Source organism: Nicotiana tabacum, chromosome 23, assembly GCF_000715075.1.
Source record: "Nicotiana tabacum cultivar K326 chromosome 23, ASM71507v2, whole genome shotgun sequence".
NCBI classification, from domain to species: domain Eukaryota; kingdom Viridiplantae; phylum Streptophyta; class Magnoliopsida; order Solanales; family Solanaceae; genus Nicotiana; species Nicotiana tabacum.
The window spans coordinates 69,826,216-69,840,691 of record NC_134102.1 but is presented as its reverse complement, the minus strand read 5'-3'; the positions used below and the strand labels follow the sequence as shown (position 1 = coordinate 69,840,691).

Sequence of the window (14,476 nt, the reverse complement as noted above, 5' to 3'; positions counted from 1 at the left end):
AGAAAGCAAGTTTAGGAAGGGTAATTCGGATTATGGTAGTCCATCCAAGAAGGGAAAGTTTGACTATTACAAGACTGAAAGTGCACGGAAGTCATCATATCATAAGCAGAATAAGCCAAATTTCTCTACTGCTAGTACTCCAAGTTATGGCCAAGGTAAAACTTATATACCTATTTGTGCACAGAGCGGGAAGAATCACTATGGTGCTTGTTTTAATTGTGGAAGCCTAGATCATAAAGTGAAGGATTGTCCTAATCCTAATCCTCTTTCTTCTATACATACAGAAGGCTCAGTTCAAAAGCCTGTCACTACTCATTCTCAAGCTAATAGAGGTGCAATACTTAGAAATATGCAACCATTAGGTTCGAGTGGAGCTAATCAGTCTAGTGGGTCAAGAGCTACTGCATGAGTCTATGATATGAGACAGAAGAATGACCAAGATGGCCCATACGTAGTTGTTGGTAAATTTCACTTATTTGGCATATTTGTTGTTGTATTATTTGATCCTGGATCTTCACACTCTTATGTTTACTCATCACTTGCATTTTCTGATACTGTTAAATCTGTGAGACTTGACTTTGATGTGCTTGTCACGAGTCCATTAGGTCATCAGGTTGTTGTTAACAGGATTTATCGAGATTGTCCATTCATGATTCAAAATCTAGTCTTCCCTACAAACTTGCTTGTAATGTCCTTCCAAGACTATGATGTTATTATTGATATGGATTGGCTCCATAGACACCATGCATTGGTTGATTGTAGGTTGAAGCAAGTGACTTTTAGAACTCCTGCATATTCACACATAGTAGTTCAAGGAGAAAGATCATTGACATCTAATATATTTTTGCGGTCTTGGCAAGGAAGATGATTCGTCAAGGTTGTGATGCCTATCTTGCTCATATAGTCGATACACGATTGAGGAGTCCAAGTCTTAAGGACATACCAACCGTGTGCGACTTTCCTTATGTATTTCCTGATGATTTTCCTGGGTTGCCTCCAGAAAGGGAGATTGAATTTCCTATAGAGCTTGTTCCTGGAACTACTCATATATCTATCGCTTCTTATAGAATGGCTCCAGCTGAATTTAAAGAGTTGAAGGCTCAATTGCAAGAACTTCTTGAGAAAGGTTTTATCCGTCCCAGTATTTCGCCTTGGGGAGCTCATGTTTTATTTGTGAAAAAGAAATATGGCACTCTTAGGCTTTGCATTGATTATCGACAACTGAACAAGGTAACAATCAAGAACAGATACCCACTGCCAAGAATTGACGACTTGTTTGACCAACTGAAGGGTGCCAGCTTGTTCTCAAAAATTAACTTGAGGTCTGGATATTATCAATTGCGAGTGAGGGAGTAAGATTTTCCTAAAATTGCTTTTAGGACCAGGTATGGCCATTATAAATTTTTGGTAATTCCATTTGGTTTGACAGCTGCTCCTGCTGCATTTATGGATCTAATGAACTGTGTATTCAAGCCTTACCTTGATCAATTTGCGGTGGTCTTTCCTGATGACATTTTAGTCTATTCCAAGAATAGAGAAGATCATGTTAAGCATCTCTGGATTGTCATGCAAATTCTGAAGGAGAGGCAACTCTACGCAAAGCTTTCCAAATGTGAATTTTGGCTGAGTGAAGTGGTTGTTTTGGGGCATATTGTATCAGCTGAAGGTGTGGAGGTTGATCCTAGTAAGATTCAAGCTATTATTGATTGAAAACCCCTTAGCAGGATACTATAGGAGGTTCGTGAAGGGCTTCTCTATTATAGCTTCTCCTTTGACCAAACTTTTGGAAAAAGACGCCAAGTTTGTGTGGGATGAAAAGTGTCAAGAGAGCTTTGAAAAGCTCAAATCCTTGTTGACATAAGCTCCAATACTTTCTTTTCCAGCTGAAGGTAAAGATTATGTGTTATACAGTGATACATCTCACCATGGATTGGGTTGTGTTTTGATGCAAGAAAGGAAAGTAATTTCTGATGCCTCTCGAAAGTTAAAATCGCATGAGTTGAATTATCCCACTCACGATCTTGAACTTGCTGCCATTGTTTTTGCCTTAAAAGTCTAGAGGCATTACTTGTACGGGGAGAAGTGTCATATATTTACTGATCACAGGAGTTTGAAATACTTGGGTATGCAAAAAGAGTTAAACTTGGGACAACATAGATGGCTTGAACTCATCAAAGATTATGATTGCACGATTGATTATCATCCTGGTAAAGCCAATATGGTTGCAGATGAGTTGAGTCGCAATTCTCTTGCAAGTTTAACTCTAAGTCCTTTGCCTTTGCTTCTTGAATTAAGAGCCATAAATGCTTGTCTTTCATTTGATTCTAATGGTTCTATAATTGCTAATTTGCAAGTCAAGCCAGTCTTACTTGAGCAGGTCCGAGAATCGCAGAAGTTAGATGAGAAGCTTGTGAAACGGGTTGAAGGCGTCCAAAGTGGAAGAGAATCAGATTTTACATTGAAGGAAGATGGTACCTTATTTTATAAAAATAGGTTGTATGTTCCTAATGATGATGAATTGAGGAAGAATATCTTGATTGAAGCACATAGTTCACCTTATGCAATGCATCCTGGAGGTACTAAAATGTACCGGACCATCAAGGAGAACTACTGGTGGAGTGGTATGAAGAAAGACATTGCAGAGTTCATTTCTAAATGCTTGGTTGGTCAACAAATAAAAGCTGAACATCAAGTCCAAGCTGGTCTACTGCAATCCTTGTCAGTACCTGAGTGGAAATGGGAAAGGATAACGATGGACTTTGTTTCTGGACTTCCACGCACTCAAAGGAATCATGATGCAATTTGGGTCATTATAGATAGACTAACTAAGAGTGCTCATTTCTTGGCAATCAGAATGGACTACTCACTAGAACGTTTGGCAAAATTATACATTAATGATATTGTGAGGCTACATGGAATCCCTGCTTCTATTGTGTCTGATAGAGACCCAAGGTTTATATCCAGATTTTGGTCTAGCTTACAAGAAGCTTTGGGTTCCAGGTTGAATTTTAGTACTGCTTTTGCATCCACATACAAATGGCCAGTCTGAGAGGGTAATACAAGTCTCGAAAGATATGCTTCGAGCATGTATTATTGAATTTGAGGGTTGTTGGGAAAAATACTTGGCCTTGATAGAATTTGCTTATAATAATAGCTACCAGACAAGTATAGGTATGCCTCCTTATGAAGCTTTATATGGGAGAAAATGTAGAACTTCTCTATATTGGAGTGAAGTTGGTGAAAGAAAATTGGTTGGTTCTGAGATTGTACAACAAACTGAAGATAAGGTAAAAATTATCAAAGATCGTTTGAAAATTGCTTCAGACAGACAAAAGTCCTATGATGATCGTAAAAGACGTGAAATTGAGCATCAAGTGGATGATAAGGTATTTTTGAAGGTTTCTCCATAGAAGAAGATTATGAGATTTGGCTAGAAAGGGAAACTTAGTCCTCGATTCATTGGACCTTATGAAGTACTTGAGAGAATTGGTCCAGTTGCATGTAAACTAGCTTTACCACCTGAATTAGGCAAGATTCATAATGTCTTCCATATTTCTATGCTTAGAAGATATCACTCTGATCTGTCTCATGTTCTTCATATTGAGTCCATTGAAGTTAATCCTGACTTAACATGTGAAGAAGAACCTATTCAAATCTTGGCTCATGAATTTAAAGATCTTAGGAACAAGAGAATCCCCTTAGTGAAAGTCCTTTGGAGAAATCATTCTGGCAAGGAAGCTACCTGGGAGCGAGAGGAGGATATGCGACTGCAATATCCGCATTTATTTCAAGACTAGTATCAGATAAATTTTGGAACAATTTTATTTAAGGGAGAGAAGGTTGTAACACTCTGAATTTTATAAATAAATTATGTGTATTTAAGTGATCTTGTTTTTATTGCTAATGTTTTATCACTTTTCTTAAATTTAATTTTTCTACCTTATTTAAAAAAAGGTATAAAAAAGACTTATTATATCCTATTATTCAACATATTTTGGTGAAATTTGTAAGTTTGTTGTTAGAGAATTTGAAAGTAAGAGATTTAATTCCGTTTTTGAACTGGACAACAGTTAGTATTTTGAGCGTAACTTTTTCTCTAAAACTTAGATTGTAGTGCTTCAAAATTCTGTAGAAAGATAAGACATAGATCTATAATTATTATGAGACCAAATTGGTCACTTCTTCTGTCTACCATGTCAATAGGAGCCGAAACACAGGGAAGAGTTGCTGCCAGATTTTTATTAAAATAATTGTGACCCATTTAGTCCCCCATTTTGATATTCATCATGATTTGGTTTAAATATTTTTAAATTTCAGATCTTAAGTGAATGTTGATTACGTATTTAAGGTACAAGAGACATACGTTCAAGCTAACGAGCACACCTTAGGAAAATCGCTTTTTTCTTGGCTTAGAAGATCTTAAATCCCTTGATGTCGTTTGAGCTTTAGAAACACTAAAGCTCCAAGGTTTGCACATAAACTTGAGTGTTCCTTTTAATTTAATTTATTGAAATATTGTAAGTGGTTAAGGTTTGGTGAAATTTCACCTTACTTTAAATTTGTTATCATATTGACTGGTTCCTACTTTACTAGTTTACTTGCTTTGTTGCTTGAGAAAGAATATCTTGAGGCATTTTGATTTATTAGTGGTCATTGAGGGTATAATTTTGAAATTGAGTTAGGAATATTATTTACTCGAAAAATGGATGACAATTGAATTTATAAGCAGTTCTAAGGATACGTGGTATAATTCGGTACAAATTAAAAAAATATATAAATGAATATCAAAATAAAATGTAAAAGAAATGAATGCAAACCGAAAGAATTAATTAGCCTAAGCCTTCAAGTTTTATCACCCTCAAACTGAATGAAGAGTAACTGATAGAAGAACAAATTGACTAAATATCAAAATGAGAAAAAAGATAGTATATTGCTTTATGTTCTATGAATCTCAATGAATCTCTGCCTTACAAATAATCAGACCCCTTTTATATAGTAGGGAAGTCATATTCTTAATATAATTTCTAAATACAGTAAAGAATCCCATGATAGATTAATTAATTGGCCTCTCTTTGATATGCGTCGGGATTTCCGCTGAGATTCTCGCCCAATTACGGATATTTCGGTTTTCTATTTTTTGGCTCGATAAGCTCTCCTCAACTTTGGCCGATCTCGATCTTGATCGGTCTCTAACTTGCTCGATCTCGATCGTGATCGGTCTCGATCTTGATCGGCCTCTGGATCACGAGCTCGGCAACCTAACTTCGCATTATGGCTCGATTCTGCACGAGGCTGAACCTTGGTCTATCATGTTTCAATCTCGATTAGTCATACGAAGGGCAAACTCGGTTTTGACCGTATACAAATATGTTAAAAATCATATGGGTGTCATGTGAAGTATTTTTGAAAGACATTTTAACTCGCCCACATATACGGATTGCTTGAGCATCATTGTATTCTTGTTGGGATTTTGTCCCTCTTGTGATAGTAACTTTGTCACTTATATTGGCATGTCTTTTGTTTGGATTTTGACCCATCTTGACTTTGGATTCACATTCCATTTTAATCATGGACTCTGTCCATTTTGAGTATGGATGGGAAAGCCACTTTCAATATGGCTCTTGATTCTCTTGATAATTGGGTGACGACCCTACTTGATCTAGGACTCCGGTCTTTCTTGTTACTTGATTATGCTTTGATGTAATTGCATGACGCTTGTCTTGGGCGAATCAACTAATCGATGGACTTTTGAAAATCTTATTGACATTTGAGATTTTGAATAATGGTATCTTGAACCATTTTATGATTTGATATTTAGCCCTCTTGAGATGATTATACCTTCATAAAGTACTTGATGTTGATTTTACTAAGCTCATATCTAGAATTTATTCCTTGTATTCATTACATAGTTTACCTTTCTTTTATTATGAAATGTTAATAAGTTTATGTGTCACTAAGCTTTATGCTTAGCGATAGTTTGTTACTATCGTAGGTGATGTGCCGGGATATGCTTGAGGATATCATTTGAAGTAGACTCTTTGGAAGCTTAGATGAAGATCACACTTGCATAAGCATATGTATTCTTTTTGTAGACTTTTGGGGACTTGTACATGATCCATATGATGCACTTAATTATGCACTCTTGAATGATTATTGGGTCATGACACTATTATTTTTGTAACTTAATCTTGGTGAATTATTTGACTTTTTTGGGGGTGTTTATGCCCAAGTCTTATAATTTATTAAATCTAGTACTTGAATTGAACTTGGGAGATTTATTTTTGAAGACTTAAGTAGCTTGTATTTGATTGAGAGTTGGATTTTATGCTTAGTTTGAACCTTGAATGGTATATGAAAAAAGATATTCTTCTACTAAGTATTTGGTAAATTTTAAAGTATTGATTTAACTTAAATAGATGTTGCTATTTTCTTATCCTTTTTTTTTTTTTATATATAGTTGTATCTTAAAATTTTAAAGAGATTTTTATGAGATTTTTTTTAAGGGGAGATGTCGTATGTTAAAGTTTATTCATGGGCATATTTTTATTTTTATTTTTATTTTTGCTTTTTGCTAGTTTATTTTATTAAAAGAATGTTTAAATTTATAAGTAGTACATTCATGTTTATAAGTGGCATCTCCTAGGGGTTGCTACATTTTTTCTTTTCTTTTTTTGAATTTCAGTTCGTTATAGACTTGAAATTCTAGTTTCCGGTAGAATATCTTGGAGTCATGGTAATAGTTGGAACCTATTTAAATCGAGAGTGATTGTGATTATGATTGGATAATCTGTCTAGTATCTACTATTTTGCTTATTGACTCCACTTTCATTGTCTATTTAATTTAGCCGATAAATCTACCGATAAGCACCTGATAATCGCTAACCCGATATCGATCATCCCGATATCTTATCGGTTAATTATCGGATTATTACATTTACAAGCCGATAACCGATAAGCCGAACCATTAAATATAAATATCCGCCTGATCCGTCCGATAAACAGTTCTAGCGGAGAGCAGTTATATTTTTATTTTGTTTTATATGTTTGGGAAGTTTTTAATAATTATTCGATGGATCAAATCGTATGTTTTATAATTTTAGGATTGGTTTCAAATTAACACTAACCATAAAAGGGATATAAATTTTTATGAATTAAAACTTGAGATTGAAATCCCGAAAAAAACTTGAAAATGAGTGTTGCAGTGAGATGCCCCTAGAGGCAAAATGCAAATCCGCTTTTTGCTGACTTAGAGAAGCAAGTAGAATTCCTTTTATAGATATTGGAACATGTTGCTTGCACTCACTATGCTAAAAATAAGATTTGTACTTTTAGTTACTTAAATGCTGATAAATTTTGATACTTGTGAGTGGCGATAGTGAAATAGCATATTTTATTTTCAACCATTGAAATACATACTTTTTATTCATTTGCTTGTGAATTTGTGTAAATTTAATGAACTATTAGTCATTAAACCATTTAATTACCTACTGTGTGTTGTTACTCCGTGATTTGAAGGTCACATAGTTCCAAGAACGATCTAAATATGTTACGTTTCGCAGGATCAAATACTTATGTTTTATCACTAAAAGGTATAATATGATGAATATGATCCCATCATCTTAAATCTAAGTATTGAGTTTGAGTCCTAAGAATGAAGAAAGTCTTGACATGAAGCGTCTTTCTCTTTTATTGGCTAAATATGGATTAATCGATCAACCTTGGAAAAGGAGAATCACTTGATAGGGATTATCTTCCCTTTAACGCAAATATAAATTTGTCGTTATAAATAAAAAGCATATATTATAAATAAATTGATCATTTCGCTAATAGTGAATAATTGTTTTTAGAAGTTCCCATCGCACACCAGGATTTATATTAGTTGATTATGACTTTTTAAAATTCCCATCAGCACGATTTTAATCTTTTATTGTGTGGAAAGAATATTCACAATGCCAAATATCAAATGGCGATAAAACCGAACATCTAGAGAGACCTAAGATGAGTAAAAAACCCATTAACTAAAAACCAAAAGCATTTTCATTCATTTTATAATATGTCTACTATTTCACACGTATATAAGAGTAAATAAAAGCATATGTGTCAGATAGAGAAAAAAAAGCTGAGACGCCATTCATTCAAACTCAATAATACGTCCATAATTGGCGTCACTTCTTTTGGCCTTTTTTAATCTCTTTTGACCCACCCATCAAAACTTTCTCCGATCCCCACTTTGTTTCTTCATCATTCCTTCACTTTTCTCCCTCGTTTTCCTTGCTTTCCAAACAACAAGAAAACTAGACTTTTTTGGGCAATCACAACAATTAGAAGGTGCGCCACATTTACCTGCCATATTTACTTTTCTTGGGCTGTGTTTGAATCTTTTTTGTTACTACAGTAGTAAATAATTATAGATCTGAGATTGATTCTTCAATCTTGTCAACTATGGCGATGGGAATGTGGATTTTTGAATTTTCTTTTCAAGCTGTTGTTAATTGACTTCTTGTGGGACTTGCATTAACTTTCTACAATAGTGTTACTATTTTGACTTTATCCTAGTCATTTAGTGGGCCTTCCCCTAGGACTAGAATACACGGAATTCCCTATTCCACAATTTTCTTTTTGTCAATTCTAAACTTTGCTTTTTGAGAAATTATTTCGTTCTTCTAAAAGTCGTAGTTTGGTAAATGTGCAGTTTTGGTTATTGCATACAGTTTAATCGCTGCTTTTCTATGGAACAGGTTGTAATTATTTGATTGCCAAGGACTTAACAAGCTTGTTTTGGGGTAAGAGGGCATTGATTCAGTCTGTTTTAGAATATATTCTAACAGAACGTTAGCTGTACTAAAAAACCCATCTTTCTTGCTTAGCTGTTTCTTAGATTCTTGAGCAACTTTCAGTGTTTTACAGAGCACAATTACAAAGAGCAGGTTATATGAGAAAAGTGTAATTTTTTTTTTCTTTTGGTCATATTGTATTGAAGAAATGAACAAGTTTCAAGAATTGGGTCAATCTTGAATTTTGCTGAAACTATTTGGTAGTGTGTTTTTCTGATAGTTTTTTAGTTTAAAGGCTACATAGTAGAGTTGTTATTGAAGAATATTTATTATCTTGGTTGTGCAAGAAAAGAAAAGATGGGTTCTTTTCCTGGGCATGTTCTACCTGGAACACTGTTTCTTGTGGTTGGTGTGTGGCATATATGGTGTGCTCTGGTTAGATATTCATCAAATCCCAAGTCATTCAGGGTAAGGGTTTGGAACCCTGTTCCAGGTTTTGATGGGAAGCTGAAATATTTGGAACTTTATGTTATAGCTATTGGAGGTTTTATTGATTTTTGTATTGAGCTCTTCTATTCAACCCACCTCAGACTTTTTGTTCATGGGGTTTTGAATCCTACTCATATGAATAACTTTGAGCATGCTGGGATGCTTCTCATGTTCTTCGTCTTCGGTTTGATTGTGCTCCTTTCTGAGAAAACCAGGTTAGTTTTCCTGTTTCACTATCTTCTTGCCTTTGTTGCTTGTTGGCCCAAGGGTATCTAAATTATAGTGTATGCTATGTACTTATGTAAACTATAGAAGTTAGAAGATCTAGACGATTGCTGTCATAATTAGTTTTTGATCATGTGGAACCCAAATGTCCAGACCCTGTACTACTTAGACTTATGATGCTGAACTGAAAAGCTACGCTCACGAACTCAGTGAAATATAAAGTTGCCAGCTATGGTGCTCCATATGATTGATTTATAATGATTATTTGCTGATAGGAGCATGACTCTGACTTTTTCTCCTTGTAAAGGAACCTATTTAGAAGCATATTGCTTTGTTTGTTAGAATGATGAGAAGATTGACTAATGGTAATCATTGTTTACTTGCTGCTTAATTATTTTGTATTGCAGCTGTATTCTCTGTTCAACATTATGACTTGTTCCTAGGTGATCTACTCATAATAGTTCTTCAGGCTAGTCATAAGTTTTGGAACTTTATACACACAGCATAGTTCTTTTGCTGCATCAGTATAGTTGTATATACAATTTTCTCAATATATAAATCACAATGGACTAAATTTTATCAAGTAATTTACATACTGTCAATTTGGGTTACTTACTGTGCGTCAAGTAAGTTTTCTTTTCCCTACGCCTACTTATCTTTGAAATAATTATATGCACGTACTTCCTGATTGAGGAAGACTGCTCCTCCAGCCCTGAGAAAAGTGGAAAATGACAAAGATTGTAACACATGCAAACCAAGTGAGGTTTTCTCCCCTTGCCAATGGAAAATTGCAAGATGTCTCTAATCGATTAAGCCCTTTTCTAGCCTTCTAACTGCCCTTCCTCGATTCGTCCCGTGGGACACCCTATCTACTTCCCTTTTATTTCTGTTTTCCTGTTTCTAGATGTCCCCGCTTTTAGCACTTCTAGTCTTAAGCAACATTCAAAGTTAAAGGGAAGCAGTCAGAACAGACACCGTAACACATTCATTTAGCTAGATGAGAGGGGTACCAGTTATAGGTATAACAGGTGCTTGGAGACTGAACAAAGATCTTTTAATGGCAGTTGTAGGAACCGAAATTATGAATTCAGTCATACATCTTATTAACATTTGGTTAGTTGGAATCATAGATGAACCATGCTTCTCCACTTAGAAAAGGAGCCAATTCCTGCTTTGTTATTTCACTTAAAGGATACTAAGTTCATGAACTGAGTAGTTCCTTTCAGAAGTTATAGGATTGAATGTGAAGAGTGAGACTTGAGTTTGCACGTCAATGAACATACTTATATTTGAAAACATACTAATACAATCGCACAAAATCTAAGTTTCTGGATGACCTGCACTGGTCCTCAGGGATTTCTCGGTTATAAAAAATGTTTCTGGATGAACTGATGCATGTAAAAGAATACTGCGTATATGTTAAATTAGTGATATCTGATGTTTCTTACACCGACATCAATAGTTATTGAATCTCTCTTTCTGGTCTACCGAACAGGGGTCTGGATTCCCTAGAATGCCTACTCCTTCATGCAATCCTGGTTGGAAATCATGCCTCCAAAGATGTGTTTTGGAATCAGTTTTTATTTGAAATCAACAAGAGAAAAACTAGAGGGCCATACCATCATCAACCTTCCATTTTGGATTTATACACGCATAGGTTAAGATCCATCTAAAATCAGTTAAAAATGAGATATTCATGAATTCGTCGTGCTATCATACAATGTGTTGGAATTCTCCTCCTTCTCAATGATTGCTTGTCTCTTGAGAGAAATATTGTCATCTTACTAATGGTTAGTAGCTTAGATATTAACCAGATCGCGATTACAGTTTCTGTACCCTTTACTAAGTAGAAGCAAAATCTTCCATAATTCACAATCATTTAGTGAGCGAGGAAAAATCTAGTTAAGATGTAGCCATTATTGTATTAGTCATATGATTGGTTTTTGAAGGTCTACTCAGAGGCGGAGCTAGGTTTTCAAGTTTGTGGATTCTGAACTTACACCAAACTCATAATATGTCTTAGTTACTGGGTTCGCAATTATATATTAATACAAATTTAATAGATTTTCTAATACAAATACAAGGTAAACGCAAAAGGTACTGGGTTCGGTCGAACCCGTACAGAATACCCTACCTCCGCCCCTGGGTCTACTTCCCTGTCACCCTCAATTATTGGATAAGGGGTCTCAGTATATGTGGACTATCGACCTTGCACCGAAATCCCTTGTACACACCTTTCGTTCACGGAAAATCTTTTACACACTCAACCTTTCAGAAGTGTGTCCACCGAAATCCCTTGTACACACCTCTCGTTCACGGAAAATCTTTTACACACTCAACCTTTCAGAAGTGTGTCTAAGACACACCACTTTTGTGCTTGACCAATTTTTCAAATAACGTGAAAGTCACGCCCTAATAGGGTCGTGACACGTGTCATTGACCTTAACAAGGAAAACAAATATTAGAATTAGAAATTACAATTAAAACCCATCTTCTTCCCATTTTCTATTTTAAGCACCATTGTTATTGCCACCATAGCTGTTTGTGAGAAAGTTTCCAACAACACCAAAATTCAACCGCACTATCTAAACAACTTAGCCGAAAATAATCGAGCAACAAATTGAGTTCAACAACTCAATAATCAACAAGACCCAATTGAATTTACAAGCTTTTTTCAATACCCCAACAATGGTGGATTCTAGACTTTTTTACCAAATCTTCAACGCTACTATTAAAGCTTTTAAATCTATCATAAATAAATAGTTTTCACAATATTTAGACAATAAACCAACAAAAATTGCTCAATTTTAGATCTAAAATTTTATGTTTTTTCAAAAATTCTATTTGGGGAAGAAGAGGGGGGAGGGTGGTCTGAGGAAGAAGACCAGAGGGAGGGGGAGGGGTTTCTGTGGGGAAGGGAGACAAAAAATGGGATTTTTTACGGGTTTCACGCATTTTTTTGTGTGTAAACACGCAAGTGCTATCTGGTCAAAAGTAGTGTGTCTTAGACACACTTTTGAAATGTTGAGTGTGTAAAAGGTTTTCCGTAATGAAGAGGTGTGTAACAGGGATTTCGCTACAAGGTTGATGGGTAAACTATGTATTCTGCTAATAAACTACAGTATATGTGGACTATAAATAAACTATCTGTCAAACTTTGAACATTTTTATTTGTATGGCTGTCTGTTTGTCTTGGATTTTTCAATTCCATCACGCTCTTAACAACACATTGTGCTCTCATCGTGCAGTTTTCTTCCCTTGCCTGATGGAGCTCTCTGCTTGATCGCGGCCACAGCTTTCTGTGCAGAGTATTTCCTGTTCTATTTCCACTCCACAACCCACAAAGGCCTTGAAGGGTACTATCACCTTATCCTTGTCCTCCTCATAGGCCTCTGTGTATTGTCAACTATCGCTGGAGCTCTTATGCCAACCAGCTTCCCCGTTGACTTGGTTAGCGGCATTTCTGTAACACTTCAAGGCCTTTGGTTCTATCAAACTGCATTCACTCTGTATGGTCCCATGATGCCAGACGGTTGCCAACTTAAGGGGAACGACATCATATGCCGTTCAGCAGATAGTGAGGTTCGGGGCGAGTTGCTAGCAAACTTTCAACTTTTCTCCATGGTGTTTGTTGTCCTTGCTGCTACTGCAGGAGCTTATGGTTTTGCAGCTTCCGGGACTGGTCATTCAGAAATTAGGAATTCACATGCGCCTCTTGATGGTTAGGAAAATCTACAGTATGATAACCATTTTTGTACCATATTCTTTTTGGTAGGGAAAGGCCTTGAATGAACATTTTCAGATGTTGCTCTTAAATTATTCATTTGCCTTGCCTAAGTGTAAATTTGACATTGAAAAGTAGACTATCCGTGGGTTGCTACTGATTTAAGTTAGTTGCTGATAACGATGGACTAAGCACAAAATAATTTGATGGTAATTGCAGATGTAGGTGTTTAGTCTTTTCTTAAATGCAACGGATGGTAATTACTCCTTCTGTTCACTTTTACTTTTCCACTATTGACTTTGCATACCCCTTAAGAAATAATAAATAAAGTGCATAATTTATCATGAAATCCATATTAATTAGTGTATAGTCTTAATCGGTGATTTAAAAGGCGTTTTCGGGGGAGCCCTGGGGCGAGGCATACCAAAAACGCCCTGGGACGATGGTGTGGGGCGAAAGTCTCAAGAGGCGTACGCTCACTTTTACTTTTTCACTATTGACTTTGCATACCCCTTAAGAAATAATAAATAAGGTACATAATTTATCATGAAATCCATATTAATTAGTGTATAGTCTTAATCAGTGTTTTAAAAGACGTTTTCGGGGCGAGGCGTACCAAAAACACTCCGGGGCGATGGTGTGGGGCAAAAGTCTCAAGAGGCGTACACCTGGGCGTTCGGGGTAAGTTTTTTTTAGTAAGGCGTAAGCCCTAGAGATATTTTTAAATTAAAACAAAATTTGTTGGATAAGTCCTTCATATAATACCCAAATGTTCAAAATTCAGCTTAGTAATTACTCAAAAGTTTTAAAAAGAAACTAAAATGTATTAAATTTAAAAGTCAAGACCTTTTTTATTGATCGAAGCCCTAATTCATGGTCTTTCCCAATTCTTTATCTTGCCTGCTAATCTACTAATATCTCTCAAAAACAACGAATATTCAATTTTTTTTTCAACAAATACAAAGAGAACTCCATTCTCATTCATAGCAGCAAGTTCAAAGTTCAAATTGAAGGTTAGTCATCCTTTTTATTCCTCCAAGTAGAAAACTTTATTCTTTTCTACTCAAGTTACTTGAGCTTCTAAGTATCGTATAATAGATTGTTTTGACTAGTTTTTGTCTCTCTCTCTCTCTCTCTCTCTCTCTCTCTCTCTCTCTCTCTCTCTCTCTCTCTCTCTCTCTCTATATATATATATATATATATATATATATATATATATATATATATATATATATATATATATATATATAGTTTTATTTATTTT

General features: G+C 35.4%; 3 protein-coding genes across 4 annotated transcripts; all 3 read left to right on the top strand.

Moving 5' to 3' along the window:
* The first annotated feature begins 418 nt into the window (after positions 1 to 418).
* Positions 419 to 868, top strand: LOC142177208 (uncharacterized). The gene has a single exon (XM_075245674.1). The coding sequence runs from the start codon at positions 419 to 421 to the stop codon at positions 866 to 868; it is 450 nt and encodes a 149-aa protein (XP_075101775.1).
* A 2,305-nt stretch (positions 869 to 3,173) lies between these two features.
* LOC142177207 (uncharacterized) lies at positions 3,174 to 3,797 on the top strand. Its single transcript, XM_075245673.1, has 2 exons — positions 3,174 to 3,386; positions 3,435 to 3,797. Exons 1-2 carry the CDS (start codon positions 3,174 to 3,176, stop codon positions 3,795 to 3,797), a joined length of 576 nt encoding a protein of 191 aa, XP_075101774.1.
* A 4,338-nt stretch (positions 3,798 to 8,135) lies between these two features.
* On the top strand, positions 8,136 to 13,346 carry LOC107822747 (uncharacterized). 2 transcript variants are annotated; one of them, XM_016649313.2, is made up of 3 exons: positions 8,136 to 8,328; positions 8,739 to 9,478; positions 12,737 to 13,346. In XM_016649313.2, exons 2-3 carry the CDS (start codon positions 9,132 to 9,134, stop codon positions 13,212 to 13,214), a joined length of 825 nt encoding a protein of 274 aa, XP_016504799.1. In that variant the 5' UTR covers positions 8,136 to 8,328; positions 8,739 to 9,131; the 3' UTR covers positions 13,215 to 13,346. The 2 variants fall into 2 exon arrangements, with proteins under 2 accessions (XP_016504799.1, XP_075102343.1); XM_075246242.1 differs by lacking the exon at positions 8,136 to 8,328 and having other exon boundaries at positions 8,624 to 9,478.
* Positions 13,347 to 14,476: the final 1,130 nt, after the last annotated feature.

Coding starts and splice junctions, on each gene's coding strand:
- LOC142177208 (XM_075245674.1), top strand. CDS start 419: ATGAGACAGAAGAATGACCAAGATGGCCCATACGTAGTTGTTGGTAAA.
- LOC107822747 (XM_016649313.2), top strand. CDS start 9,132: ATGGGTTCTTTTCCTGGGCATGTTCTACCTGGAACACTGTTTCTTGTG. Junction 9,479..12,736: donor CTCCTTTCTGAGAAAACCAG/GTTAGTTTTCCT, acceptor CTCATCGTGCAG/TTTTCTTCCCTTGCCTGATG.
- LOC142177207 (XM_075245673.1), top strand. CDS start 3,174: ATGCCTCCTTATGAAGCTTTATATGGGAGAAAATGTAGAACTTCTCTA. Junction 3,387..3,434: donor AGCATCAAGTGGATGATAAG/GTATTTTTGAAG, acceptor AGATTTGGCTAG/AAAGGGAAACTTAGTCCTCG.